The following is a 13,307-nucleotide window of genomic DNA, read 5'->3' as shown; positions in this document are numbered from 1 at the left end:
GGGCCTGTCTGTGGCCACACCTTTTTGGGAGCGCGGCCCTGTGAATGTGTTCTAGGTGATGGTTTCTGAACGGAAAGGGAGTGGTCAGGCCTGCACGGCACTTTTGCTACTGAGGGTATCCTCAGCCTTTGGCTGACAGTAGCTATGTAGGCCAGGCTAGCACTGGAACTCAAACCCTGCTGTCCTAGCTCTTCAGATACTAGAATGACAGCCATGGCCTTGTGGGCGTTTCTGAGGGAGGTCTTGGTCAAGGAGAACTTCCCACTGGGAAACATGGAACCTGAATCCCTGACCTGTCTCACAAAGCTCAGACTACCAGCCTTGACTGGTAACATCCCAGCGCTCGTGGTCCTCCTGACACCCACAGTCTGGTAGCTCACACACAGCTGACTTCCTGAGACTCTTGACAGTCAAGACTGCCTCTTGGTGGTCTTGGTGGCTGTCATTGTCAGGGTGCCCAGACAACCACATATTGCTTCTAGGTTAAAAAAGCAGCTGGGGTACTGACATATGCCTGTCAGCTCAGCACTCAGCAGATCATGATTCTAGGTCATCCTTAGCCACACAGGAAGGTCAAGGCTAGCTATGAAAGACCTTACCTGAAAAAGAAAAGAAAGGATCTGTGCGGCTAGCCAGTGCATCAGTCTCCACAAAGGCATGCAGGTGCACAGGAGAAAATCCTGAGTCTTTGAGGCCTGCAACTTAGGACTGCCAGGGCCTAACATCCCCCACGTGGCCAGCTATTTCCACATGCATTGTGACTCAAGTTCTCCACTCTATCCACTGATCCCCAAGGTTGCAGGCTTAGTAACCTACAATGACACTAGTGGCAGCTCAGGCCCCTTCTTGGACATGGAGCTTCCTTAGTCCTGTGCACTAGTCTCGCAAACCCCAGCAATACAGGTGGAAAGGCTTACCCTTCCAAGGCCCTGCACCCTTTCCTGTTCACTCACTGTTCCCTGGCACACTCAGGGCTGCACTGGCCCCCAGATCTGCCAGTCTCATCGGTCCTTCCTGGACCCTCTAATCCCCGGCAAACATCACTGGTGAGTAGGTCCTATACTGCCTACAATCCAGCTCCAACCCCACAAGGATCCAGTGGACAATAAACCCACGTGCACTCCTGCCCAGCCTGCCCCACATCCCACCCCACAGTGGCCAGCAGATGTGGCAGCCCCGTGAAAGTCCTCCATTTCAGCCACTTTTAGCCAGTTGCCTGGGGAGCAGTAAGAGGCCACAGCCCTACCACACACTTAAGCAGAGGCTCAGCAGTGACTGAAGGCCAGGGCCGTAAAAACCCTAAACACTCAGGGGACCCTAGGCGAGAGCTGGCAAGAGCCCAACCCAGCCCCAGGGGCAGGACACAGACACAGCCAATGAACGAGATCACTTTATTGGTTTGAGCCAGGGGAGGTGACACTATCTATCTTGCCAGACTTCAAGGAGGCTGCTCTAGCACAGGTCACCCGACCACCTTAAACAGCAATAAAAAAGTAAAATAGAAACCTTTATTTAGAATTAAAGCCAACACTTGAGTGTGACAAACACAGCATTCAGCTCAAAGAAGCACCCCGCTAATGGAGTGAGCGTTTATTCTGCACAATCATGACATGTGGACAAACCCGGGAGAGGGCACAGGGACACTGGGCAGGGCTGGCACCTAGTCCTCCTCGCCCGGGTCCTCTCTCTCCAGCGTGTAGACCATGAAGCAAGCGTCGGGTCTCTTGGGGACGAGGGGATGCCCGGGTCTCACAATCTCAAAGCCAAGAAAGCTGAAGGTTCGGAGTAGGGCGGCTGTGGGGGACATAAGGTCAGACCTTGGGGACCAGAGCTTCCACCCCCAGGACCCCACAGAGACACTTACCTCTGTCCTCGCGGTTCTTGGGGAAGCAGATGAAAACGTGGTCGGCCCGGAGCTGCTCCTCTGCAAACTCCAGGAGAGCTGCGAAACTGAGAAGAGCAGAAGGCCATTAGCCACCTGTGACAAGGCCCCAGATCCCCTTCAGCCCCAAGGGGAAGTGACCTACCTGTCCTTGCTGCCCTCAGGCAGAGGTCCAGCTGGGAGCTCGATGTAGAGGCCACCACTGGTCCACACCGCCCTCCAGGTGACCTGCTTGGCCTCCGTGAGCTTGGACTGGATGCTCAGGACCCTGGTCTTGTCGTTAGACGTTGGCTCCTCTGTCACATTCAGCTGCTCGTCCTGAGGAAACAGAGCTGTCAGGATGGCCAGCTTGCTGTGCCAGTGACAGGCATTCCCAGGGTTCCCCCAGGTACTCACGGAGTACAGGATGCTAGCTGAAAGACTGTGATCCCGCTGACTGTTCCCTCGCCCACCTGGGATCTTCAGGGGTGGGTGAGGGACATCAGGAGCACCACCGAGGCCCCGGACCCAGGTTACTACAGCAATGAAGGGCGACCCTAGAACTGCAGGAGACCAGGAGACAGTGCTCAGGGGTCCCCAGGAACTCAAGACTGGGATCAGAGGACCCAGGGGGTCACCTCACCTCTGTGGCTCTGCCCCTTCTGTAGCAAGGCAGGGCACTAAAACAGGGCCTCAGGCACTAAAACACACCTCAGCACTGTGGTCCACAGCAGGAAGCTGAGCCACCCCACTCCCCATGCTGCCAACTCTGCCTCTCAAACCACACCGCTTGCTCCTTTCCAGACTCAGTCCCAGCCCAACTTCAAAGTCCCACCACCCTCCTCCCCAGCCTCTACTCAACAGCTACCAGTGACCTCAAACTCCATCTCACCCAACACCTCTATTAATGCTCCCAAGTCAGACAACCCCACTTGCCCACCCTATTTCCACTGTCACTCAACAGAACCCAGAACAGCCCATATCCAAGTTCCCAGTCACTCCAAAGCCCACTCTACACCTATGCCCTTCCCAAACTAGTCCCTACCTGTACCCTTCAGGTGAGACTCTCCACCCCACCCCGCCAAGTCACTGCAGACTGAACTGCCCAGTGGACCCAGAGTCCATAACCCAACCAGCCTCTTCCGCCTACTCCCTTTCCTGGAATCCAGTTAAGGATTCGCACAAGCTGCCACCCCAACCACTGACTCCATGCTTTCCCAACCTAGCACCTTGAGTAACCCAAACCCGACCACTTCCAAGGTCCTAATTTTGACCTGTCCTTCCACAGTACATGCAATCAGCAAACCCAATCTAAGCCCTAAATCTAATCCCAGCCTACCCCCAACCTGGGACCCCTCAACCGACAGAAGCTCCTCTTCCAACAACCCAAATCAGATCCTAGACTCCACGTTAAAATAAGTCCTCTACATGGAGCATATAACTTCGAGTCCCTCCACAACGGGACCCCGAATCCGAATCTTCTGCGAAGAACTTCCAGATCCGAGAATAGGCCCTCCTCCAGAGAACACGCGATTCATCAACCCGAGCACCCGCCCGCATTAAACCCAGACCCTCCACCACCCTATATCCGAACTGGGTCACATATTCGAGGCGCCAAGCCCAAACTCCAGTTTCCAGTATCCTTCCCGAATCCCCTACAAACCTAGGGCTCAACTTCCAACACCCGGAATTCGACTCTGATGCTAAATCGGATCCCAGGTTTACACGCAATCACACACCCCATCCTCCACGCAAACCATCCCCTGGTCCTCAACCTGCAACTCCCTAATCCCACTAGAATCCCAAATCCGAGTCCGTGACCCGCACCACAGGCCCCGCCCCGCCCCGCCCCCGGCGCGATTGTGGCTGCCACAAAGGGGCGGATCTCGCGCTGCCGGGACTTATCTGGCGCCCGGAGGCCGACCCCGCTCCGGGCCTGCGCGGACTGCGCTCCCCACCGGGGCCTGCGCGGACGCTGTTCTGAAAGCTTCGCCGCGGCGGGGGCAGGGCTCTCACCTCTCGCTGCTGCAGCCGCCGCGGCTGTGCTGACTAAGGAGCGGCATGGTGCGGCTGGCGTGGAGCGTGGCGCTGCGTTTGTCCCCTTCCTTTTCTCTGGCGAAGCAGTGGCTGTTGAGGATCCGCTGCAGGGAGGATTTCACCATCCGGCCGCTGGGGTCCGAAACCAGCAAAACCTCCGCAGCACCCTGCGCGCCGCCGCCGCTGCTCGCCGTTCGCAAAATGGCGCCGGCGCCGCCGCCCGCTTTTATACACGTCGTCACCGCCGGCCACGCCCCTACACGCAAGCGTGAGGCAACGAAAGAACGGGGCGGAGCCACGACGGCCGCCTGAAAAGAAAACCCAAATACGTCCCGCCCCCTCCAGCTTTTGATTGGTGAACGTAGGAAAACAGACAGGAGGTTTCCGCTGATGATTTGTTGGCGCTCGGAGACTCCCGCCCTCTAGTGTTTGCGTCACTCTGCGGAAAGCGAGACAGGAAAAAGCACGCTCGTCCCGCCCCCATAACACTCTGATTGGTCAGTGCGGAGAAACGGCTCGCTTCGTCCCCTCTGAGGATTGGTTAGAGCGCGGACGAGCCCGCCCTGGAGCTTTTATGGCGTTAGGGGCGGGGCCTCGGTGAAGTCGCCGTACCTGACTCAAGCCCCGCTTAGCCCAGGCCTCACGGCTAGGCCTCAGCGTCTCAAAGTAGCACGCCTCGACTCGTACCTGTGGCCCTGCATTTTTGTCGTCTGTCGCCTTCTTCGTCTCACACCATTATGGTCCCACCCACGGAACGCCCCGCCCCGAGAGGCTGATTGGCAGGACATAACAGTCAAGAGTATCTGGGCCGTTTGCTGGGTGCCCATCCCCCACCAGACACAATTATTCTAATGACCTTGTGATAATGGATTGTAATAATGGATAATAACGTTCTAGATCGGAACTCCACATTTTGAAAACAAGGATTTAAAAGAAAAATCGTTTAAAAGTTAGGATAGTCCAATCTAGAGAAATATGTCAAATTTGAATTTAAAAATTTTTCTCAGAAATAATTTAAAGGTTTTTTCCTTCTTTTAATATTATTTATAGAATTTATTTTTTTCTTTTCCTCTCTTTTCTTTTCCTTTTTTTTTTTTCTGTTTTTCTGTTTGTTTGTTTTTGTGTTTTTGAGACAGGGTTTCTCTGTGTGACCCTGGCTGTCCTGGAACTCTGTAGACCAGGCTGGCCTCAAACTAATAGATCTCTCTGCCTGCCTCTGCTCCCCAAGTGCTAAAGGCATGCACCACCACCCCCTGACACTTTTTTTTTATTTCAAACTGCAGTGTAATCCAAACAAAAATCAGAATTCAGGAAAAGCCCAAGGTGGTGGTGCAGGCCATTCACCCAGAGTTAGGCAGGAGGATTGCTGTGAGTTGCAAGTAAACATGGACAAAAACAAACAAACAAACAAATAGTGTTGGTAAATAGCTGGTTCTGCTGTGGTGGTGCACACCTTTGACCCCAGCACTCGGGAGGCAGACGCAGGTGGGTCTCTGAGTTCAAGGCCAGCCTGGTCTACAGAGCAAGTCCACGACAGCCAGGGCTACACGGAGAGACCCTGTCTCAAAAAACAAACAAACAAAAAAGCACTGGCTGCTCTTCCAGGTGATGTGTGTTGAGTTCCCAGGCCCGGCCCGGGGGATGGCTGGCAAGCACCAGCAGGTCCTGTTCTGGGGGGCTGAGGCCCCTTCTGACCACTGGGGCACCTTGCGCCCACGTGGTGCACAGATAGACATTCATGCAGACAGCACTCTCATAAAGTAAGTAAATGGTGTTTGTAATAACAAAAGTAAGATTTTAAAGTTCAAAAGAACTGTGCGAGGAGGGCAGAGAGCCAGTTCCACAAGGGATGACATCCAGAACCCGAGTTCGAATCTGCAGCGCCCACAACAAAGGCCTAGCACTTCCGTGAATGCCTGGGCCTCCAGCGTTGGGAGGGGAAAGAGCAGAGGCCCAGGGATCGCTGTGGGGATGGCTTCACCCCAAACTTCCGGCTTCCAGGAGAGGCCTGTGGGAAAGCACCGCGAGGCACCACACACGCACACAGGGGCGCACACCACTGCACAAAGCTGAAACCTGCTAACAGCACTGTCTTTTTTCCTTTCTTTTCTTTTTTCCTTGACAGGGTTTCTCTGTGTAGCCCAGGCCGTCCTGGAACTCACTTTGTAGACCAGGCTGGCCAGTTGAATGCTGTGCCTTCTGAGACTAAACATGGTCAAATATTGCCTGTTTGAGCAGCCGTTTGACGTAGGCAGCCATCTTTCACTTCCGAGTTAAAATCAGAAGCAATTTCATCCCTGGACTATAAGGGGCGTGTGAGAAGGAAGGCAAGGGCTCTCAGCCGTGTGAGGGGACTAAAACCTCTGCTCTTGAGGGCTCACAGCCTGTGACTCCAGCTCCAGGAGCTCCCACGCCCTTCGTCTTCTGGCCTCTGCAGGCGCCGGAGAGGCTCTCGGTTGGCCTGAGCGGGCTAGAAGCCAATCTAGATGTGTTAGAGTAGACTCTGTCTCCCCACAGTGGGAGACGGTATCAGATCTTTCCTCTTGTGGGGGCTGGCAGGATGGCTCAGTGAGTAACGGCGCTTTCCGGCAAGTGTGGCAGCCTGGCTTTGATCCCAGGGGCCCACATAGCGGGAGGAGAGAGCCGGCTCCTGATTGCTGTCCTCTGTGCTCCATTTCTGTGTCCACACACAACAGACACGCAAAACGTGTGTGGTGGTGCACACCTTTAGTCCCAGAGCTTGGGAGGCAGAGGCAGGTGGGTCTGAGTTCGAGGCCAGCCTGGTCTACAGAGAGAGTTCCAGGACAGACAGGGCTACACAGAGAAACCCTGTCTCTGGGAAAACAACAACAAATGAGGCCCCCATCAGTTATTTTAAGGTTCCTGTGTTGGCACTGGGGGGGTGGGAGCCTGTGCTAAAACTGGCAACAGAAAGTCGAGAAAAGAGGAAGCATTTACAGGAAACATCATCACAGTGCCTCGACTGGCAGACACCCTGAAAAACAGGGAGAGGCGTGGTCCCCTGAGCTTCTCCCTGCAGGAAAAGCTCGTGTATCAGCATCAGCATCCACACGGGGTTGGTTTTACTCTTCTGTGGTGCTGGGGATGGAACCCAGGGTCTTGAGGATTCTAGAAAGTTTCACCCTGACTACCCCGCAGCCACTCACTGGGGGAGCTGTCAGTCGGGGCTCCACCCCTGGTCAAGCCCCCAGCACCGCACAGGGGGCATTCGAGAGGCTCCATCCCGGACCCTCATGGCCTATCTTTGGCTCTTTGAATGGTTTCCAGTTTGAATAGGCCCCTAGGGCAAACAATTTTGTCCTGCCTTTTTGCATGTGTCAGCCATGCCACAGTGCCCGTGTGCTGGTCAGAACAAAGCCTGGGTGAGTAGATTCAGTTCTTTGACCAGGTAGGTCTTGAGGATTGCACTCAGATCTGCAGACTTTATCCACTGAGCCATCTTTCCAGCCTTTATTTGGTGTTTTAAAATACGGTCTAGCCTGGCGCAGTGGTACACACTGTAATCCCAACAATAGGGTAGGCAGAGGCAGGCAGATCTCTGTGAGTTTGAGGCCGGCCTGGTCTACAAAGCGAATCCAGGACAGCCAAGGCTACACAGAGAAACCCTGCCTCGAAAACATTAAGATAAAATAAAATATGGTGTAGCTTTGGAGCCCGCCGTGGCCTGAAACCACTGACTTTTCAGAGGTTGACACAGGATTCACCGTGCCACCTGGCATCCAGTATCTAGGCCTGCTGAGAGGAGTCACTGTGGCAGTATTTCCACAGGACACAGTCAGGGCAAAGGGCAAAGGTCAGAAGCGTTGGGGCTTGCTGCCCCGCCTGATGACCTGGAACTCACATGGCAGAAGGAGAAAACTGACTCCAAAGCTGCCCTTCGACACCCCTGCCACAGTGTGCCCAAGCAAACAAACACGTCATCTGAACGGTTTTAAGTCAACAGGATTAACCAAGCAAGGCAGCACACACCTGCCATCCCAGTGCCTGGGAAGCCGAGGCAGGGGGATTATCGTAAGTTAGAGTCCAGCCTGAGCTACAGCAGCGTGAGACCCTGTCTGAAAATAACTAAGAAAAGAACACAAGATAACCCAGGTTTTACGGTGCACCCCTGTAATCCCAGCACTTTGGGGAGGTGGAGGCAGGCGGATCTCTGTGAGTTCAAGGCCAGCCTAGTCTACAACATGAGTTTCAGGACAGCCAAGGCTATGATTGTGCAGAGAAACCCTGTGTCAAAAGACAGGTCACGGGGGCTCAAGCCTTCAGTCCTCTCATGCAAAAGGGCACAGGTAAATCTGTGAGTTCGAGGCCAGTATGGTCTACTTGAGTTACAAGCTTCAAAAACAAACAAACAAAAGTTAACGTTAATTTTTAAAGTGTCGGGGGGCGGGGGAGGCTGGGTTGATGCTTCAGCCAGTAAAGACTCATGAACAAACAAGTCTGAGCACACATATCTCAGCACCTGGCAGGCCTGTATCAGCAGGGCGCAGGCTGCAGGAACTCTGTGACCACAGTCCCCACCCCAGCTGCTGCTCAGGGATAAAGCCTGGCCATGCTATCACCTGGGGATGAGGCAGGCTGTGCCACACAGGCCAGCAGGGGGCGACCCAAAGTGAGCTGGCAGATCTTCGGCATTTTCCAATACTTCCCAAAAATAATCTATATTTGCAGCATTTAATTTTGCATTGTTTTTCTCAGTGTGTCCATTGGGTGGCCAGCTGGTACCGGCCTGCCTGGGGCAGCGTGGGGAGAGGTGTGGTCTAGGACTCTGTGGGCCAAGAAAGGAGAAGTGGAGAGACCAAAAACAGACAGTGTGGCAGCTTGGAGGAGGCTGCTGGCTGTGGCTGCTGTCGGCCGAGATGGTACAGCCCCAAAAGAACCCTGGACAGCAGGGAGAAGTCAAGGGGTCTGCACCCCCGCCCCGCTAAGCTCGATTTTTTACCAAGGGCTAAAGGCTTGGTGGAAGGGAGGTAGAGGCTTAAACACCCCCAAAAAACTAGACTTTAAAAGCCAGCACAAGGGCTGGAGTGTTGGCTCGGCGGTGAAGAGCGCTGGCTGCCCTTCCAGAGGTCCAGAGTTCAATTCCCAGCCACCACACAGTGGCTCACAGCCATCTGTAAAGCGATCTGCAGTGTCCTCTTCTGGTGTGTGTGAAGACAGCAAACTCATATATATATAAAATAATCTTTAATAAGTAAATAAACACCAGTACAACACCTCACACCAAGCCCAACCCCTGCAAACCAGTCTTTTCCGTTTTCTTTGATGGGGGGGGGGGTTAGCTTTTTAATATGCTATTTATTTATAACCTTGGCTGTCCCGGATTCGCTTTGTAGACCAGGCTGGTCTCGAACTCACAGAGACCCACCTGCCTCTGCCTCCCTGAGTGCTGGGATCATAGGCGTGCGCCACCGCTCCTAGTTGACCTTAATTAATTAATTTGTTTTCGCCGGGCTGGCCTGAAACTCAGGTCGTGCTTCCGTGGATCTGGGGGGTGGAACCCAGGGCCGCCTGCAGGCTAGGCCGGACCCTATCCCCTGATCTCCGGCGCATTCCTTTCTTCACCTCTGTCTGGGAGGAGGGTGAGGCGCGTGCCTGCCGCAAGCCGCTGCGGAGGGCAGAAGCTGCACCTCCGCTTGCTGCCACCGGGCCGGTGCTGAGGTCCGGCTCAGGTCAGCAGGCTTGGAGGCAAGCTCCTGCCCCCAATGAGCCAGCCCTCCGGCCCCAGGGCGTCACCCTTCCAGAGGACCTGAGTTTGGTTCCCTGAATCCATGTGAGCCTGCTCACAACCTCCCGTAACGCCATCTGGATGCTCTACGGCATCCAATGGCCTCAATGGCATTTGCACACACGCACGATCGAGAAGTAAATGTTTATTACAAATGTATTCATCTATTCACTTTACATCCCGATCACAGAGTTTATTAAATCACGCTAGATAACTGAGTTTACAGTAGTAAACTGAGTGTAGTTTACTCTCTGTCTCTAGGGAGGTAATATATTTTTTTTTAATTTAATTTTATTTTTTTTAAGATTTATTTTTTATTTATTTACCACATACACAGTGTTGTGTCTGCACGCCAGCAGAGGGCACCAGATCTCATTTTAGATGGTTGTGAGCCACCATATGGTCGCTGGGAATAGAACTCAGGACCTTTGGAAGAGCAGCCAGTGCTCCTAACCTCTGAGCCATCTCTCCAGCCCCGAGGTAGTATATTTTTATAGCTTACTTAGTTGGTTAAAATGAGCATTTGATTTGAGAGCACTATGATCAAAATATTGCTTGTGGTTGGTTCACAAGTTATTGCTTTGTTCCGGTAGATAAATGACGCGTGCATTCACGATTCGAAGATGTACCCTGTGTTGATAAAGTGGCACCTAATGATGAACTGACATCTCATTGCTTGTGTCAGCTGTTCATACTGCTGCTGAGCACGGGTCTGAAGCTTGTCCTCTGTCTGACCACCCCAAGAAAGGTCTTGAAGTAAACCTGTGTCTAAATTTTGAAGAGTGAATATACACTTTTAAAATATGGCACCGTGGGTGTGGTTCCTAAATCGCTGTTTTCAAATTACCTTCCAATCGATTGTCTAATAATATATTTTTTCCATAGAAAATTCCTAATAAAAATATCGATAAAATATTGACTTGTAATGGAAACATCAATAAAGATAATTATGTTTAGTTTTATCACTGTTTTTCAAAAGGAGTGAGAAAATATTTCATCTTGCTTTTCTCCATGTCTCTGAAATAATCATTCAAAGAACCATATAAGCCACTTATGCAATGAATACAACCAATCTGAAGAGCAATACACAAGATAAAAAAAAAAAACAAGATTTATTCTCCAGGGTTGAAATTAATGAGTTGCAGTCAATGAACTTCATTATTTAAGAAATCAAAACAGGTGCCTCCACGTTCGTTTAAAATAAATTCCACCGGCTTACTAACACCTAGTGATGAACAACGAGGCAGCAACAGAATGACCTTGACCTTCTGCAGCCGGTGACCCTTTGATTCAACGTCAACAAATATTTCATGAAGTGTCTCACTATCTGGGAAGAAAAAATAGCGATAAAATAAAATAAAGAAAGAAAAGAAAAACACATTGTGTTAAATATCTAAATAAAATGAAAATCTGAATGCAGCATATGACCATAGCTCTTTACCATTTGTGTGTGTGTGTGTGTGTATGTGTGTGTGTGTGTAGGTATGTCATGTATGTGGCTATTCCCAGGAGCCAGAAGATCTGGGAAGGTGTCAGAAGACCAGAAGTATCAGATCTCTGCTGTATGTAGCCCAGCTTGGGTGATCAGAATCGCTCAGGGCCTTTGCAAGGGCAGTATATGCTCTTAGGCATGGAGCCATCTCTCCTGCCTCCCCTTTTATTTAAAAATAATTAGATTTGTGTCTTTGAGTGCTTTGCTTCCATGTATGTGTGCACCACATACATAAATTATAAATAAGATTATAAGTTTATAAAAATAATAAAAGAGCCAGCTGTGGTACTGCACGCGTTGAGTCCCAGCACTCGGGAGGCAGGAGCAGGTAGATGTCTGAGTTTGAGGCCAGCCTGGTCTACAGAGCTGTCTCCAGGACAGCCAGGGCTGCACAGAGAAACCCTGTCTCAAAAAAGAAAAATACTGTGGGTGCTGTGTGATGTTTGAATGTTTTCTTCAAAGCATGCCTGGTCCAATGGCGCTGTCACTGCGGACATCCAAAAAAAACCTGAAGGCCCGAGCTGGAAGGTCACACACACCTGCATTCTTTCTCTTGGGAAGTGAAGGCAGAAGGATCAGGAGTTCAAGACTATCTTCAGCTAGTGGGTTCTAGGCCAGCCTGTGCTACATGAGGCCCTGCCTCAAAACGAAAGCTGGCTGTGAGGTGCATGCCTGTGACCCAGCTTGAAAGGCAGAAGTTGCAGTTTTGAGGTCAGAGGATCCAGGGTTACAGACCGGCTCCTCCAAGGTTCGGCTGGTTGACGGCAAGGACTTGGACCCCTGGAATCCATGTGATCAAAGGCCAGAGCCAGGGAACGGGGTCCCACAAGGCAGCCTTTGACCGCCACACCAGCTCGGTGGCACAGGCACCTGCGCGTGAACTTACACTAAATACACAAATGTTCAAAACATAAAAAAGTAACCCTGACGGCTGTAACAATGGTTTCCCGGCCGCTGGATTGGGCTGGGTTGTGTTTGTCGATTGACAAAGCAATTACATGGGCAAATGATGAGGTCATTAATAGAATGTGTCATCATGAATCAGTTCCTTAGTGCCCTGGGGTGTTGCAGTGCAAAACACAGGCTCCCCAGCAAGTGGCACTCTTTAGCAAAGTGTTCTGCTTGAGGAAGTCCTAGGGGAGGAAGCCCTCTTCTACCTGAAATACTGCTTCGCACACGAGGAAGCTGAGGCTCCAAGCTGGCCTGTCACAGGCTCTAGATTCCGCACAAAACCTTGTTTACCCAGTGTGCTGGGAGTCCACACCCAGGGAGCGGCCCCTGACTCCAGTTCCTTAGCCTAGTCTGCATAAACTCTGACACTTTTGTGTCACTGCGCCCACAAGCTCTACCATTCTACCCCCAGCGAGGGGCTGGGACCGTGGTCAGCGGTGGAGCCCAGCCTAGAATGCCCAGGGAAGAGTTGAGGCCCTGGGGTTCAATCCAGCGCGAGCCACTGGCAAACCGTTGTGAGTGGCCCTGGAACTCAGGGCAGGGATGAGCCAGACAGAACTCAGCGATAGGATAGCTGCTGCTGGAGTCACAGACTCGGGGGGCCGCTGGGCTGCGGCCTTCGCACAAGCCTAGTTAGTCGCTGGAGGTGGAGGCTGGTGCTGGAGGAGGGGTGGCTCGCCGCTTGGCCAGTGGACCGGTGTTGGGGTGGCGGCCACCCTGCCAGGGAACGCAGAGAAGCCCCTCCTCCTGGCTCCCAGGCTCTGTCCAATTGGTTCCCCAGCTGACCCTGGCCACCTGCTGCTGTCCGTCAGGGCCACCCTTCGGTCCGCTGTCCTGTTTGTCAGGCCCAGCTCGGAGGCTGTAGGGGAAGAGGGGCTGTGGGGAAAGCTGGAGGAGGTGTGGGTTTCCAGAGCTTGGTGCAGGGATCTCTGCTGTCCGTAAGGGTCTCCAGGTCCAGTGGCCACCACCCCTGACACACACAGAGGTAAGGCCAAACTCCCACCTCTCCTGTGTTTTAGGTCCCTCCCCTGTGGGGAAAACCTACCATGGTTTAATTTGTTTTTTATTTAATTTTGTAGAAAGTATTTAATCTTATTTTATGTGCATAGGTGTGAGGGTGTTAGATTCCCTGGAACCCAAGTTACAGCTGTGAGCCCCCCTGTGGGTGCCGGCAATTGAACTCATGACCTCTAGAAGAGCAGCCAGTGCTCTTAACCACC

The 13,307-nt window shown here is 52.4% G+C and overlaps 1 protein-coding gene across 1 annotated transcript; it reads right to left on the bottom strand.

Moving 5' to 3' along the window:
- Window positions 1–1,377: 1,377 nt before the first annotated feature.
- Window positions 1,378–4,115, bottom strand: Oaz1 (ornithine decarboxylase antizyme 1). Its single transcript, XM_055607836.1, is given in 6 exon segments — window positions 1,378–1,794; window positions 1,865–1,950; window positions 2,028–2,200; window positions 2,279–2,365; window positions 2,367–2,424; window positions 3,878–4,115. Coding segments are annotated over 6 exon segments (684 nt in total). The 5' UTR covers window positions 4,024–4,115; the 3' UTR covers window positions 1,378–1,660.
- Between the last annotated feature and the right edge of the window lie 9,192 nt (window positions 4,116–13,307).

Source organism: Psammomys obesus, unplaced genomic scaffold (assembly GCF_907164565.1).
Source record: "Psammomys obesus unplaced genomic scaffold, mPsaObe1.curated_primary_1811, whole genome shotgun sequence".
Lineage (NCBI taxonomy): Eukaryota > Metazoa > Chordata > Mammalia > Rodentia > Muridae > Psammomys > Psammomys obesus.
This window is presented reverse-complemented; position numbering and strand designations above follow the sequence as displayed.